General features: G+C 40.7%; 1 protein-coding gene across 3 annotated transcripts in view; it reads right to left on the bottom strand.

The window, feature by feature from the left end:
- The window catches only part of gnb1l (guanine nucleotide binding protein (G protein), beta polypeptide 1-like), a 37,833-nt gene extending 23,966 nt beyond the window's left edge, over positions 1-13,867 (bottom strand). Inside the window, exons 1-4 of one of the 3 annotated variants that reach the window (XM_079690787.1) lie at positions 13,759-13,867; positions 5,352-5,523; positions 2,807-2,932; positions 2,452-2,614 (exon numbers count right to left, since the gene is read on the bottom strand). In XM_079690787.1, the coding sequence (XP_079546913.1) occupies positions 2,452-2,614; positions 2,807-2,932; positions 5,352-5,461 (399 nt within the window). In that variant the 5' untranslated portion in view covers positions 5,462-5,523; positions 13,759-13,867. Of the gene's footprint in view, positions 1-2,451; positions 2,615-2,806; positions 2,933-5,351; positions 5,524-6,693; positions 6,716-13,758 lie in introns of those variants that run through there. The other 2 variants (XM_079690788.1, XM_079690789.1) reach the window with 2 other exon arrangements.
- Positions 13,868-15,689: the final 1,822 nt, after the last annotated feature.

Genomic DNA, 15,689 nt, shown 5'->3' with positions numbered 1-15,689 from the left:
TCTAACTTGTATGGGTGTGTTTCTGTCTGTCTGTGTCTGTTGGGACAATGGCATTATTGAGGTGCTGCGAGTCACAGGCGCCCTGATGCCTGCTCTGCTGGACTGGGGTTAGCAGAGGCACGTTTGGCGGGATCAGGTGACCGCTCTGTCCCTTTCAAGTGTGGCTCCTCTGCCGCGGAGCAAGTAACATGAATCTGGAGGCAATAAAAGATGGCAGAATCGCTGGCTGCCCTCTCCTCATCCCGCCTCACTCCACACAAAGCCCTCCAGGCTGGCGGGTGTTGAGCATTAAGTACGAGACACACTGTGCGGTCAGAACTGTGATTAGCTTCTAGTGCATGATCTCTTCCGGCCTGGGAAATTCTCTTTTTAATCCCACAGTCTAAGATTAAAACAGATACTTTGACTTTTGCATTAGCCAAAGTAGCAGTGACCTCTTGAAAAGGCACTTTCTTTTAGGCCCTTAGACACCTATTTTTTGTTTTAGACAAATCACATTAATAGAAAGGCATGGCGTACTACCGGCAGCCAATATTTAGTGACATTAAGCTGGTGGTTGGTATTATGTTTTTACCTTTCAACAGTTCCCTGTGACTCATGACATTATGGCATTATGCGAACCGCACGCTAACATTTCACACTGACTCATTCAGTGACGGTTCTCAAAAAAGACGACATTAATGTTTATTTCATTTTTATGGATCAGAACGCTTTTCAACAACTACAGGGGTTGGATGACTTTTGCGGTAATACTTAAATGTTCCATTAAATCTAACAGTACTAAAAGCCACAAATATGTTTTCGTAAAGGAAGTCAAACTAGCAGCAGCAAGTCTGGCCTGGTTCATACAAGTTGGCATTTGTTATGCTCGTCAAACCGTTCAACCAATGAACCATCCCGACTCCCGTCTGCCAATAAACTGAACATAAAACTTTGATCCAAAGAGTCTCTGGTTCATTTCCACTATCTTTGAAAACCCTACTTAAATATGTAAACATAATCTACCCTAAAAAGCATAGACATTTATGTATACACATTACCAACTGTATATTTTTTATACTGACAGGGACGTAGGTATGTGATAAATATTTTAAATGAAGTTATCAAAAACATCAAATCAAGGACTTTATAAGGAATATTTACAAATATAAACCAACAAATATTAGAATAACTTTAGTAACTATTACTGCACAAAATATATAACCTCAAGCACTTCCAATGACCCATGTCTATTAATTCCCATTTCAAAAATCTTTGCTAAGGATTTCAAGGACCTTCAAATATGGGTTTTCAAATAAGCATGAATATTCTTTGACAATACAGTGTAAGAAAACGTGTTTAGAGAGTACTTGTCCATGGACAAGTGAGTTTGGCAATTTACTTGTCCGAATAAATGTTTCACTTGTCCATAGCTATACTTTGTGCATGCTGCACCTATTTTAAATATTATTAAATATCAACATAAAGCATACAAGAATCTGGGTTACTGTAACTAAGGTAAGATTTTATTGTTTATTTGTTCATATTTGGCAAGAAACATGCTATGCAAGAATCTTCCTCTTGGGGCCACTGGAATATTCTTCTTCGGCATCGTACTTTACATTTCCCCACGGTTTTACGACACCGCTAACATAAGTGAGCTGTAAGATTTGACTGCATTCACACATGACAAAGAAGGAAACGTAAAGCGGTCGCAAACAACAATGGCGGACACGGACCATTTGCGAATGAGTTCTGCCTCAAGCTGAATTTATGAATCATTTGTCAATAAATGTGGGCGAGAAACGTCACTTGTCCGTCGGACACGTCAATGGAAAGATGTACTTGTCCGATATTGTAAATAACTTGTCCCGGACGATCGGACGTGTGCTTCTTCACACACTGCAATATATTTTAAAATGATTAAGAGTAAACTTCCAATACAAACTGTGAAAATGTACAGCTTTGGCAAATGTTTAGGTTAAAATGTGACATTCCCTGCATCCTTTTTTTTTTTTTTTTTAATGGGAGTACATCCCAGCATGAACTGGCAGATTGGTTGCTATTTAAAAAATAAGCTAAACAAATATACTATACCTCGACCAATCACATCCGCCAGGCTGCACAACAAGGGGTCAACAATGTGACACAAGTAGTGGACATAAAATAAACACTGTTTTCACACATACATGTACATATATCTAATATGTATATAAGACAAAAATATGTATATATGTTCCTTTTAATTCATTTCTTATTTTAAAGCTACTTAACTGTATATAATTGTATTTTCATCTTTGATTCTATCTTTAATTGTATTAATCTCTAATCTGTGCTATCCTGTTTTTCATCCTTACCTTGTTGCTGTTTAATTACTGCATTTCCCCACGGGGTAATTCAGTAATTCCATCCATCTTATTTTATCTTATCCACACCCAAAGACAATTTAGAGTTTCATTGCTGATGTCTAACCTCTTCAGTCTGTTGTCCAGCGAAGGCCAGCAGATGTGTCCCAGTACTCATCTCCAGCAGCGAGCACTGACAGAACCCAACGCTGCCGGTCCACAGCGAGTCCAGCACCGCCCTGCGACCCTCACTCAGATCCCACAGACACACTCGCATGTCCCGTCCCTGACTGCTCCACAACAGAGAGGCCAAAAGAAAAGACACGTGCTGCAGTTCAACGCATGTTTCAAAAAGCATGAGCAGAAGTTGTGAGTATAGTTAAAAATAATGAAATCTGAAGTTACCAATAAAAAGGTATATTCCAAAATGCTCGTAGAAACAGTAAGAGAGGGACGGACATGTTATCAGAAGTCGTCCTCACCTGATGAGAGTGTCTGTCCCCCGCAGTGTGTTGACCCACACGACTGAGTTCCCAGAATGCCCTTCTACAACTGTCTCGGCCCTCCTGGTGTTCAGGTTCCACATGTGGATGGCACCCTTACCTGACCTGCAAAAATCCAACAGATGGCTTTTTATTGGATATATTAGAGTTGTCGCAATATTATTATAATTGTATAAAATACTAAAATGTAATATCGATATGTTAATACAATCATATAAGTGCTTCTTAAATGTTTATGTTAATCTTGTTCAACCTATCATCTATGCCCAATACAAAATAAGTCACATTTATTTCACAATTAAAAAGGTGCTCAGTAATCAAAGTTAAATATGAATTATTAATACAATGTTTCTATTTTGTAACGATATTTTGTCACAGCCCTAATATATAAAAAGGAATATACAATTCAAAATTACTCTCAACAATATTTAGAGAGAAAACAACATAATAGATTTGCTCTAGTCCAAAGTAATAAATACTGAAATAACATTGTAACTTTTGGTGTGTGGTGCTTTAAAAGCTGCTCAACATCAAAAACCGAAATGAACCCTGATTGGCTGGCCTAATATCTACTTATTACCAGAGGTGGGAAGTAGTGGATTACAAATACTTTGTTAACTGTACTTAAATACATGTTTCTGGTATCAGTACTTTACTCCACTACTTATTTTTCTGACGACTTTGACTTCTTACATTTTGAACACAAATACCTGTACTTTTTACTTCTTACATGTTGAACACTAATACCTGTACTTTCTACTTCTTACATGTTGAACACAAATACCTGTACTTTCTACTTCTTACATGTTGAACACTAATACCTGTACTTTCTACTTCCTACATGTTGAACACAAATACCTGTACTTTCTACTTCTTACATGTTGAACCCAAATACCTGTACTTTCTACTTCTTACATGTTGAACCCAAATACCTGTACTTTCTACTTCTTACATGTTGAACACTAATACCTGTACTTTCTACTTCTTACATGTTGAACACAAATACCTGTACTTTCTACTTCTTACATTTTGAACACAAATACCTGTACTTTCTACTTCTTACATGTTGAACCCAAATACCTGTACTTTCTACTTCTCACATGTTGAACACTAATACCTGTACTTTTTACTTCTTACATGTTGAACCCAAATACCTGTACTTTCTACTTCTCACATGTTGAACACTAATACCTGTACTTTTTACTTCTTACATGTTGAACCCAAATACCTGTACTTTCTACTTCTTACATGTTGAACTCACATACCTGAACTTTCTACTTCTTACATGTTGAACACAAATACCTGTACTTTCTACTTCTTACATGTTGAACACAAATACCTTTACTTTTTACTTCTTACATGTTGAACACTAATACCTGTACTTTCTACTTCTTACATGTTGAACACAAATACCTGTACTTTCTACTTCTTACATGTTGAACACTAATACCTGTACTTTCTACTTCTTACATGTTGAACACAAATACCTGTACTTTCTACTTCTCACATGTTGAACACTAATACCTGTACTTTTTACTTCTTACATGTTGAACCCAAACACCTGTACTTTCTACTTCTTACATGTTGAACACTAATACCTGTACTTTCTACTTCTTACATGTTGAACACAAATACCTGTACTTTCTACTTCTTACATTTTGAACACAAATACCTGTACTTTCTACTTCTTACATGTTGAACACAAATACCTGTACTTTCTACTTCTTACATGTTGAACACAAATACCTGAACTTTCTACTTCTCACATGTTGAACACAAATACCTGAACTTTCTACTTCTTACATTTTGAACCCAAATACCTGTACTTTCTACTTCTTACATTTTGAACTCAAATACCTGTACTTTCTACTTCTTACATGTTGAACTCAAATACCTGTACTTTCTACTTCTTACATGTTGAACTCAAATACCTGTACTTTCTACTTCTTACATGTTGAACCCAAATACCTGTACTTTCTACTTCTTACATGTTGAACAAAAATACCTGTACTTTCTACTTCTCTCATTTTCCAAACAGGCTGGTTCCTTTAGTTTGAATGTGTGTTTGGTGGCGTGATCATTATTATTTAGAGTCATTGCGTGCCTATTGATTTGAACACGATCCGTGTATCCATCATTTCCTGGTCTTCTCTAAAGAAGAGGGACCAATGAAAACGTTGTCATGTTGCCGTTGTTCAGCATGGAAACATTCATTAGCTAACAATGACATTATTGTTCTATTAATATAAAGGGAGGTCAGGTACTCTTTAAAACAGCTGCTAGTTATGGGTACTTTTTACTGAAGTACATTTCAAAGCCTCTTTACTTTTACTTGAGTAAAGAAGTTTAGTCAGTACTTCTACTTTCACCAGAGTATTTTTAAACACAAGTATCTGTACTTCTACTTGAGTAAAGGATGTGTGTACTTTTGCCATCTCTGCTCATTACCCTAAATAATCAATACCATTTTCAAGTCTTAAGGAAGATGAAGAGCCAAATATTTAGGTTGAGATGAATGACTTACCCTGAAAATAAGAGGGGAGTGTCCCCTCCATGGCAGCTAAAGTGGAGGGTGTTGAGGGGCGCGCCGGCCCCCCTCAGGGTGAAGATGGGGGACGGAGCGGGACGAGACATCCCTGGGTCCTGAAATCAATGTGTGGCTGCAAGGAGGCTGCAAACATGTGTCAGGAATCCCACTGGAACAGACAACAGAAGAACAAAGAGCAGATAGATTCAAGATTGTCATTCGTGCATAGCTACAGTTTAGTTATGTCGATGAAAACCTTAGGTATCAGGCCCCTCCAACAGCGCAACACAATAACACAGATAAAAAAGTGCAAGTAAATAGAATCAAATAGAATAGAAGTAGTGCCATAAGAGTCAAGTGATACATAGTTTTTAAGTTGCAAACAGGTGAATGTTATGGATGTTCTTAGTTCCGGTGTTTAACCTGAGATGAGTTCATACTTGTCAACCCTCCCGATTTTCGCGGGAGACTCCCGATTTCATTGCCCTCTCCCGGTTTCCTCCCGGGGTCATATTTCTCCCGCATTTCTGACAAAATCAGATTTACACACGACTGTTTCCACTCGGACTTTAATACAGCTACACCATTGTTTGGTTTCCATGGTAACACGTCTCTTTAGTAGCGCGCGCAGTGAGGCAGATATTCACAGAAAACAGAACAAGAATCGACAACTACTCTACTCTCTGCTCACTCCTTTCCTGTAAAATACAGGTCCAGCCCACACATATGCTCCATCAAGGACGGTGCTACAGGCCGCAAGGCAGTGCTCTTACAACTACAATAAGCATGTTAATGTTAATCTAACAGCTCCGGCGATCCACTAGCACCCCCCCCCCCCCCCCCCAATTTTGCATTTTGAAATGCTCCCGATTTCTGAGGTCTAAAGGTTGGCAAGTATGGATGAGTTCCTTCTTGAATAAGTGCAGTTACTAAATGCAGTGTAAGCTCTTCTCAGTATCTCAACACTACACCGTCAGTAGGAGTGCTAAATGTTCCATTAAACTATCTGAATCGTCTCAGAGGGATGCAGAACATGAGGTAAAAGTCAAACGCAGGCCTGAAATCATCAGAAACCCAGACATCTTGTTTTGCTTTTTGCACAAACACTGAGCAAACATTGTCAGAAGGAAACCCGATTTTGCCTGGAAGCCTTTCACACAGCCGACAGTTGTGTTTAATGCTCCGTCTGTATCTGCTCTATTGTTAGCAGCTACAAACCCTGTGGCCCTCTCTCCTCCTCCTCCTCTACCTGATAACACCTCTCTTACTCAATATGTCATAAATCACAGAACCCTGACAGCTTGATTACAGTAAACACACGGAGATTCGGGCGTCTCACTCCTCTTGCGATCAACAGCCGTTGTCCCAGAGGCAAAAGTAACAGCTCTGGCTTTTATGTCGTTTGTAGACAGGGCTGCAGAGGAAACCGATCCAACCGCAGGTATGCTGCAAGGAAATGATGAGTCAACATTAAATTACAGTACCATCACATGTGAGTGACTGTCAGTGATTGGATTCAGATGGCCTATTCGCTAAACTGCTGTTGTTTTTATTATTATACCATAAAAGAGTTGAAAAAGTAAGAGTGAGACATCTCAATCTCTCAGTTTTAACAGGGAACAATGGCCAGACGATGACTTGAAAACAACCACGCACTCAAATACCTATGAATAACTGCGAACTAATAAAAAAAACTATTCTAGCAGCCGGTTTTACTTGCTACCAACCTCGAAGATGCCTCGTACATTCCTTCCTCCCCAGACTGCAATAATATGAATATCCGGTTATCAGGCTCACCAGGAATCAATCTTAAATATGACTTTTCCAAAAATATCAAAATAAGCTGAACCGCGCTTCTTAAAAGTTTTAGAAATAAAGCGGCGCACAAGAAGGTGGCTTTAGTAATGCTTTGGTATTTAGGGATATATACTTATTTAGAGTCCTTTCAAGAGTTAGATCAGGACTATGACACGCCCTAATACGAAGCTTGATTAAGGACATGATTAGCTTAGCTTAGCATAAAGACCATAACTCCACCTACCAGTAACTCAAGTGGGTTGAAGGGGGATTTAGCCGTTGGGCAAACCCAAACAACCAATCCAAATAGTAAAAGTTATTTATGAACCCTCTGGCGTTTGTTCATCTCATGAAAAAAATACGCTGCCAGTTTACTAAATGCATCAATCGACGCTTAACTGGCTCCCCTTCAGAACCACGATTAATCTCAGAAAGACACAGAAAGTTTTATGCTTCAAGTCTTTTTCTGTCGAGTACCTCTAATACTCACTTGCAAACATATTAGGTATTAGCGCTGCAGGATATATCGTGTCATGACGATAATCGCGATATGCGCATGCACGATATTCACAAAAGATTTTTTTTTTTTTTTTTTTTTTTTAGGACTTGCGATATTAAGTAGGCAAATTAACTCAAACAAGTCATGTTACAATTATTTTGCTGCTTCTTACAAAAGTAAAACTTGCGCGGCTCTCATGTCAGGGGTACTTGAGTGAGTGACATGCACATCCACCAATCACAATCAAGTCTCCAAAGCAAACGGACCCGGTGATTTAAGGTAAAAACACTGAATAAAGCCGTTTCATATGTTTCTCCAGGGCAGTTCGGCGCTGCTAACCGAGCTAGCTCAGCTTGTTGCTCTGATAACTTAAGATCCAGCCGTCCATGACTAAAATCCTTCATCCGATTAAATATAGTTAAAGAAATACCAATTGTATTAAAGTTCAAGAAAGGATGGTTTGCGGGGAAAAAAAACGGTCTTTTCTTCAATTCCTGTATGTTTTCATATCGCAATATATATCGCAGGGGGTGGGGGGGAAATCGTAATGGCAGTTTTTTCCAATATCGTGCAGCCCTATTAGTTATCTTGTTTTATTTATTTTTTAAACGAAACAAAGAGTAACTGTTATAACTGGTTCATGTCCTTGGTGTGATGTTGATAGGCTACTAGAGACACCAGGAAGTCACAACTTTGCGCTAAGAAATAGCAGTTTTCAGTTTTTATGCTAAGCTAACTGTCTACCAACTATTGAACAGAGACATGAGAGTTGCATCTTCTTGTTTAAACGTAGCAATAAAGCCCCTAAGTGTATTTCTCCAAAAACTATTCTAGCACAATTTGAGTCACTATTTGTAAAATGGCCTTCTGAGTTAATGAGCACAACATCAACACCCGACACTCAGTCACCCCCTCCTCCACTTTTACTTATCATAACCCTTGATCCCTGCAATCAGTAGTCGCCGAAACTGGAGCCTGAGGCATTCAGGAGCAACTCATTTCAGGAGGTTAGTGGTTAAATTGTCCATGAGAATTTGTGAAGCGCAGAGACAGAAGAGACCCCTGACCAGCCTGCCTAATTAAGGACGCTCAGCGCAGTCTGACCGACTCACAAGGACACAGTCATTCCATCACAATGCATGCTTGCAAAAATAGTTCACGTTTTCCATGCTTACTACAGAAAAGATCCGTCAATCAAAGTATGTGAAATGACCAACGTTATACTTGAATGGGTGAAAGATGATGTGCATCGGTATTGACCATTAGGTATCACTCATACAACTAAACCAGCAGGAAACCGACAACTGTACAAACTTGTTTTGGCGTGGTATGGAAAAAAATGGCAATAACCGTCAACAAGGTTTTTTGTGAGGGTCTATCCGTTAAGCTGTGTGTAGATGGGTACGACTACATTCCTGCGCCAGAGTCCTGCTCCTGTGTGAGTGTGTGACAGGTGGGGCTCACCCTGATAACAGGTGGATTAGCTGGCCCTTATTGTCCTCCTGCAGCAGGCCTGAAAGGAGCTGTGAGTCACGGTCGGACCAAAGCGTCTGTTTTCATTGTCCAAAGACAAGTGTCTGAAAGGCTTTCCAGTGGCTATCATAGCTCACTGTCAATCACAAACAACAATAAGGGACAGTGATGGAGATGGTGGAGGACTATGGAACCACATTTTTTTGAAGTTGTAAAGTGGTGTCGGAAAGAGTTGTAAACCCAGAAAGTAGTTTGCATTTTAGCGTCTGGGTTCCTTTCTTGAAATCAATGGTTTTTGGCAAGATGCATGAAATAAGGCCTGGGCTTAATACAATGTAACAAGATGTTGTGCTTTGTTCTACGACACAGAATGCATCAGTGAATACCCGACTGGTGAACGCCTTAAGCTTTAAAGTGTCTTAAAAAAGGCAGCTATAAAATAACTAAATAAGCGAACTAAACATAATTATTCTAAACATTAGCCGCTTAGCTCATCGACGGTGACGCGAAGTCATGTGACTGTGATGTAATCTATTACATCGTTAGCTATTTGTTATTGCATATACACGTCAACTATTATAAAAGTGAGGTTAATATATGGACATTATCTTTCTAAAAAAAAAAACATGCAAGTACCATAACTGTGTGTTTGCCACAATATTCCCAAAAAATCCCATTGCTTTTATTTCGAGGCCTTTCGATGCTGATTTCCGGGTCGGCCTACAATAACACATCATGACTGCTCTACTCTGTAATGCCCACTTTCCCCTGCCACTACTTCCTCAGTTTCTTCTCTTTTCCAAGCGTCAGCATTTCCACTGTCTGAATTGCCCACGACAGTCCCATTGTTGTGGGCGAGAGTCCTCCACAAACCCAAATACAAACACACAGCTCAGGAAGGGGGAGACAGATACTGTAAACAAACAAGACGGTGGCAGGATGTCACTCTAATCTATTTGTGAGGATCCTCAAATTGTTCCTCGCCAACAGAGAGAAGCAGTCGAGCAAACAATCAAACCTGTCACTTTAAAAGCTTGTAGGTTTGAAGTCTGGAGCGAATGCAAAGATACCTTTCTGGAGAAGTGGCAGTCAGTTAGTAGCTGGGGCATCTGTGATCCTCGTGGTATAGATCCTAAAGGAATAGTTACCCGTTCTATTAAGATAAGGGCTACAATATTATGAACTCATTGCGATTATTTTTTTACCAATATTGCAATTGAGATATGATTCACAAAGAAAGACTGATCCTTCCTGATGTATAATTCACTATATCATTGAAAAAATACATATTTAAATTATCATTGCGTCATTTCGGTGGCATAAATACGTTTTGTTCAGTCTGTAGAATGTGATTCGTAGGCTTGGGCATCCGTGCAGCTCCACAATACTTAATCAAAAATGGTATTTAAAACCACCAACTAGCATTCTGTGCTTCCTGTAATTTAAATAGTGCATACCATTTTTGAATTACAATTACATTTGACTTAATTTTAGATCTCCAAACTTCTCTACTTGCAGAATTGTACTTCCATAAAATGAGCAATAGATACCCAATAGGTCAGTCAACTGTCTTATTAACCATGTCCACAATACCATCTCATTAACTAACCAGGCCTAAAGCGTGCGTCTTGGACAGGGCCAAATAAATGAGAGTGAGTGATTAATAAAGCTGGATATGGTGGGAAGAGGCATGAGAGGAGAATCCTGCTGGCCCAGTAACAGATAAGACAGCTCCGGAGTAATCTGACTCTAAGTCCGTGGATAGAGGCAGTTTGTCTCTTCTTGGGCCGTCTGTCCACACCTAGCGGGTAATTAGGCCTAATTATGAGAGAAAGGTCCGCTTCCCCTTCATGTTATTAAATAAGAGCCAGCCTCGTCCGCCAAGCGTCTCTCAACACCAGCAAGGGGCTGGCGACCTTCAGATCAAACGCAGCCACTATCTGTGCCCTCCCTGAACATTGCTGCACATATGAGGGTTTGAAGAGGGAGGGGACAGAGAGGGTATTCGTTATGATATGGGGCATCAAAGTTTTTTTGACTGGAGGTGAAGGGGGAGTCCTGTCCGCATTCCTCCCTGGGCTCTTTTGCGCTGGTATCATGTGATCAGCAGCTACCCACCTGAGCTGCCCCCTTGTCAAACTCTGCCATTCATAAATAAGGGATGGACATAGTGATCACAGGAGGTTTGTTAGAGAAGCATTATAATGCCGCAGCTTCACAGGAGCCATTATGGAGGCATGGGATCCCGAGATCCACCGCCGATATCAGCCTCATCAAAAATGAGATCTGAGCTGCGTGATGAAAACTGAAGGAGATTACACATAGCTCAGAAGCTGCTTTCTAGATAGGCCTCCCAATGACAAGACAACTTTGTAACATTTCAACCAATAGGGATCTTTCCTGTAACATCTTAGCCAACAAGCTTCAAATAAAAACCCTAAATCCGTTCATAGCTGCTACATCATACTTCAGCTATTCGTCATTCTGCTGCTCAAACACAAGCTATAGTCTCATCAGCCGTTTCCCTCTTTTTCACCGTCTCGCCAAGGAGGCACTTCCACCTCACCGGCTGGGGGGTGAGCTGGCTCTAGGATCATTAGTCAGCCTTTCTGCCCTCACCCTCCCCCAGCAAATACAGATCCTTCTGAGGAGGAAACCAACGTGCCAAATGGAGAGCGAGGTCCATTATTAAAAGTCCAGTTAGACAAACAACGTGGGAAGTGGCGAGGAAGACACACGCCCTTTATTGTGTCTTGGTGGGGTTATCTGGCCTGGATAAACATCCCAGCGTCAGACACAGGCTGAAGTCAGACACAAGTGCACCAACACCCACTGTCAGTCACAGGTCCAATGAGTGGGAAGAGGTGGCATTGTTCACGTGAATGGGGCCATAGCAGATAAGAGCTCAATGCCTTGTGGGTGTCACTGAGGCAGGCCCCTGATGGAGCACTGTGTCCGAGGGTCCTGTTTTAGGAGGTCCTGACGGTGGTCAACAGGTACCAGGAGCCTTATCTGTTTGCATTATCACCCATTTCCTCCATGGAGGATACAGAGACACAAGAGGGTCGACAGCTCGAGTGTCATCACACATCTCCACACGTTAGGGGTGTGAAGGGTTTTGGATCTATAGGGCTGTCCATACAGCAAAGATATGAAAACAAGTAGATGCATTATGCAACAGTGGACAAAGGACACACAAAACAACAACACTTTGTCAACATGCACGGGTCCCTGTGTTACACCTGTCAGTCATCTGCAAGGGTGTGATGAGTGACTGCATGAACACTAAGTAATAGACGGTGAAAGGATTGACAGAGGGTTAACTAGTCGTAGTTATACAGGGCGAACAGCAGGGTTACAATAAGGTCATTATGATGTCTGCTTTCCTCTGTAATAAAACACACTATTGGATCTATAATATTCACTCTGGGCATCAGTATTGCTGCAGGGCTGAGTATCATGAATTTATAAGAATCCATCAGGGGTAAGAAACAAAACTAATAATATTAAAAAAGTTTATTAACGTTTTTGATTATATCATGTACTGATGCATGATGTGTCGCTTATACGACACTTTAAATGGAAACACATGCATCAAATAAATAAACTACAATATTCCCTCCCCACCCCTACTTTAATGTGTTGGTGCATAGGCGTTTTCCTTTAACTCTTCGTTTTCCTTATTTTGTGTGTCTTGGATAATGTATAATACCATTTAAATGAAGAAAAAAAGTTTAACATTTGTACATCCTCATGGAGCATAGCGTGAGCTGGATATAGGAGCTACACAATCCATTTCACAACTAAAAAGCACTCATATAGTGTAAAGTAAGGCTGCACTGTGCCCCATATAACATAAACAATGCTATGTAATATTTTGGATCCAATTAAAAATGACACTTGACAATCACAGGATGTGTGCCAGCCTTCCTCATTAGCAGTGACTCAATGTCAGTGCATAGCTAAAACAAATGTATTTGCTTAACCATAATGCTTAATAATTGATTTAGCTAATCTATGACTACCAAACTTTATTTAAATAGCAGGTAGTTTATGTTGTTTCAGTAACTGGCATATACATACCACTGACGTTAGTAAGGCTATTACACTTGATATGACAGATCCACAAGCTTAACCTGTATGATAATGCACTGCAGAATACAAACCGATGAAGCTTATTCTGCTTGATGATAAGGGGTTTAACTAGCGAGTTAAAGTAATATATACAATAGACGCATTTGACATAACGATCTTATTGTATTGGTATTGTTTGGAACTATTGCTTTGCTCATATTGTGTACAGGCTACAGTCATCTTGTTTACTGGACGTTATCAGGGCTGCTATACTCACACAAGTTGCTATGATTTACCATCCTGAAGATATAGCATAACATAAAATGTTAGGGTGGAAACAGAAAAGATACGACTGCAATTCATATCTATAAAGGCACTTAAGGCTAGCTTAAACTCTCATGTTGTTTACATCAAGGAGGTTAGCAAAGAGCTAGCAACTGCCTAAAACAACCGGCTAAAGCCAACACGTGTACCTTGGTATTACGTGAGAGACATTGTCGCTGCGTGAAGTAGTTTCATTACAGTGAAGAGAGAAGCTTTAAACAACACAGAAACACAAACCATCTCAGTGACACACCGGTGTTCTGAAAGTTGTCAGCCAGCTTTGCGAGGAGGAAATACAAAACATGCGCCACAGCTGAAGGACCCGTTTTTGGAGCGTGTGAGCTGCCCACGACATTGCCTGTATAGAAAACTCAAGACTGTCTCTCTCTCTCTCTGCTCAGTGGAATGACTGCCTGTCTGTGTGTGTGTGTGTGTGTGTGTGTGTGTGTGTGTGTGTGTGTGTGTGTGTGTGTGTGTGTGTGTGTGTGTGTGTGTGTGTGTGTGTGTGTGTGTGTGTGTGTGTGTGTGTGTGTGTGTGTGTGTGTGTGTGTGTGTGTGTGTGTGTGTGTGTGTGTGTGTGTGTGTGTGTGTGTGTGTGTGTGTGTGTGTGTGTGTGTGTGTGTGTGTGTTTCTTACATTGTCGTAGTTCATGAGTTCCGTGCCGTGACCGGCCAGTCTGCGGGCGAGAAGCTTTCCCGCTTTAACGGCCGTCGGGGTCAATTCAGGACGAATGTTTAACTTGCTTTATGAATTAATGTGATATATATTGAAGTAGCTGTACTGTAGCTTTATCAACGTCTGCATGTAATCAACAACTGACTGCCAATCAAATAAAGAAAGTACAATTCAAAAACACAATATTTATTGTCAATTAACATTGAACTATACAGATATACAGTACATACTGTGGATATGTGTAAGGTTCCTCTCGGGCTGCATTTAAAAATAAAATAGAGAAATAAATAAAATAGCATTTGAAAATGTGTGCATCTTAAAAGTGCTTAATTTTAGATAAATAAAATTAAGTGTAGCAGCAGCTTGAGTTTCCCTTTTTCTTTGTTAACCGTTTCACATCATGACTTAACAGTTTCAGATGATTATAGAACAATATCAGTCTTTACACATCATAACAATTGAACAGTTTTAAAATGTATCTTTCTTTCCCTCTTAATTGCAGTCCCTCACTCGCTTTTTTTTGTTACGTGCGAGAATTGAGCTCGAGCTTGTCCTGCCAGGATTTTAAATCTGGGCTGAAATGGTGTCAGGGCCATTCTCATACACACATGCAGGTGCTCATTGGTTAGCCTGGAACCAGGGCCGTCCCTCCCTACAGGCCGATCATGCAGACTGCGTGGGGCCTCACCTTGCGGAGCTTGCAGGGAGAGAAGTGGAGAGGAAAGTGAGTGAAGAGCAGAGATAGCGATACAGGGAGAGAAGTGGAGAGGAGAGTGTACGAGGTATGGAGGTGTAGGTAGGAGGTATAGGAGATATGAGGTGTGATTTGTGCCAAAGAAAAGATAACTAAGCTGACTGAGCGGAGAACTAACGTGTCAACGTGCGCCAATGCCTCCATCAATTTTGAATGGGTTGACGTGACAGGCGACGTCACGACGATTTCAAACGTCACGGCGACGTAGGTGCGCTCAAAGTACACGCTCACGTGGTCGCGGCGTAGCTTAGAAAGCGCGATCTTAGATATTATGCGTGTTGATAACGTACGTGTGGATATGCGTGTGAATAACGTACGTGTGGATAAACGTGTGAATAACGTACGTCTCGCCTCCGTTAGCATTGTATAGCATTATCCTAGCATTATATTTTTCGAATGATTCCGCTCCTACAGTAGTTTGGAGAGTGTTACAGGTACGTTTTAATCGGCACAGTATTGGTATCACTCTCTCTCGGGAACAGCTGATCGCTGCACTGAGCTGTCCCTCCCTCCCTCAAGGTGTGTGTGGGTTTGTCTGTGTCTGTGTGTCTCATTCACTGTCCCTCAGGTTGTAGTATGTTTCCATTGCCAGTTTGTGGCTCGTATGTCTTGTGAACGCAACGCTGGCATAATATGATGTGGCCTGCTGACATGGCCTCTAATAAAGACACAGGACTAAAATAATACATGTTTAATTCAGCCCAGATGCGGTGACCGCAGGCCAAATCCATCAATTCGG

The sequence above is a fragment of the Notothenia rossii genome (genome assembly GCF_949606895.1).
Source record: "Notothenia rossii genome assembly, chromosome: 6".
Classification (NCBI taxonomy): Eukaryota; Metazoa; Chordata; class Actinopteri; order Perciformes; family Nototheniidae; genus Notothenia; species Notothenia rossii.
Note: the sequence above shows the minus strand (reverse complement) of the source record. Positions and strands in the feature narration are given on the sequence as shown.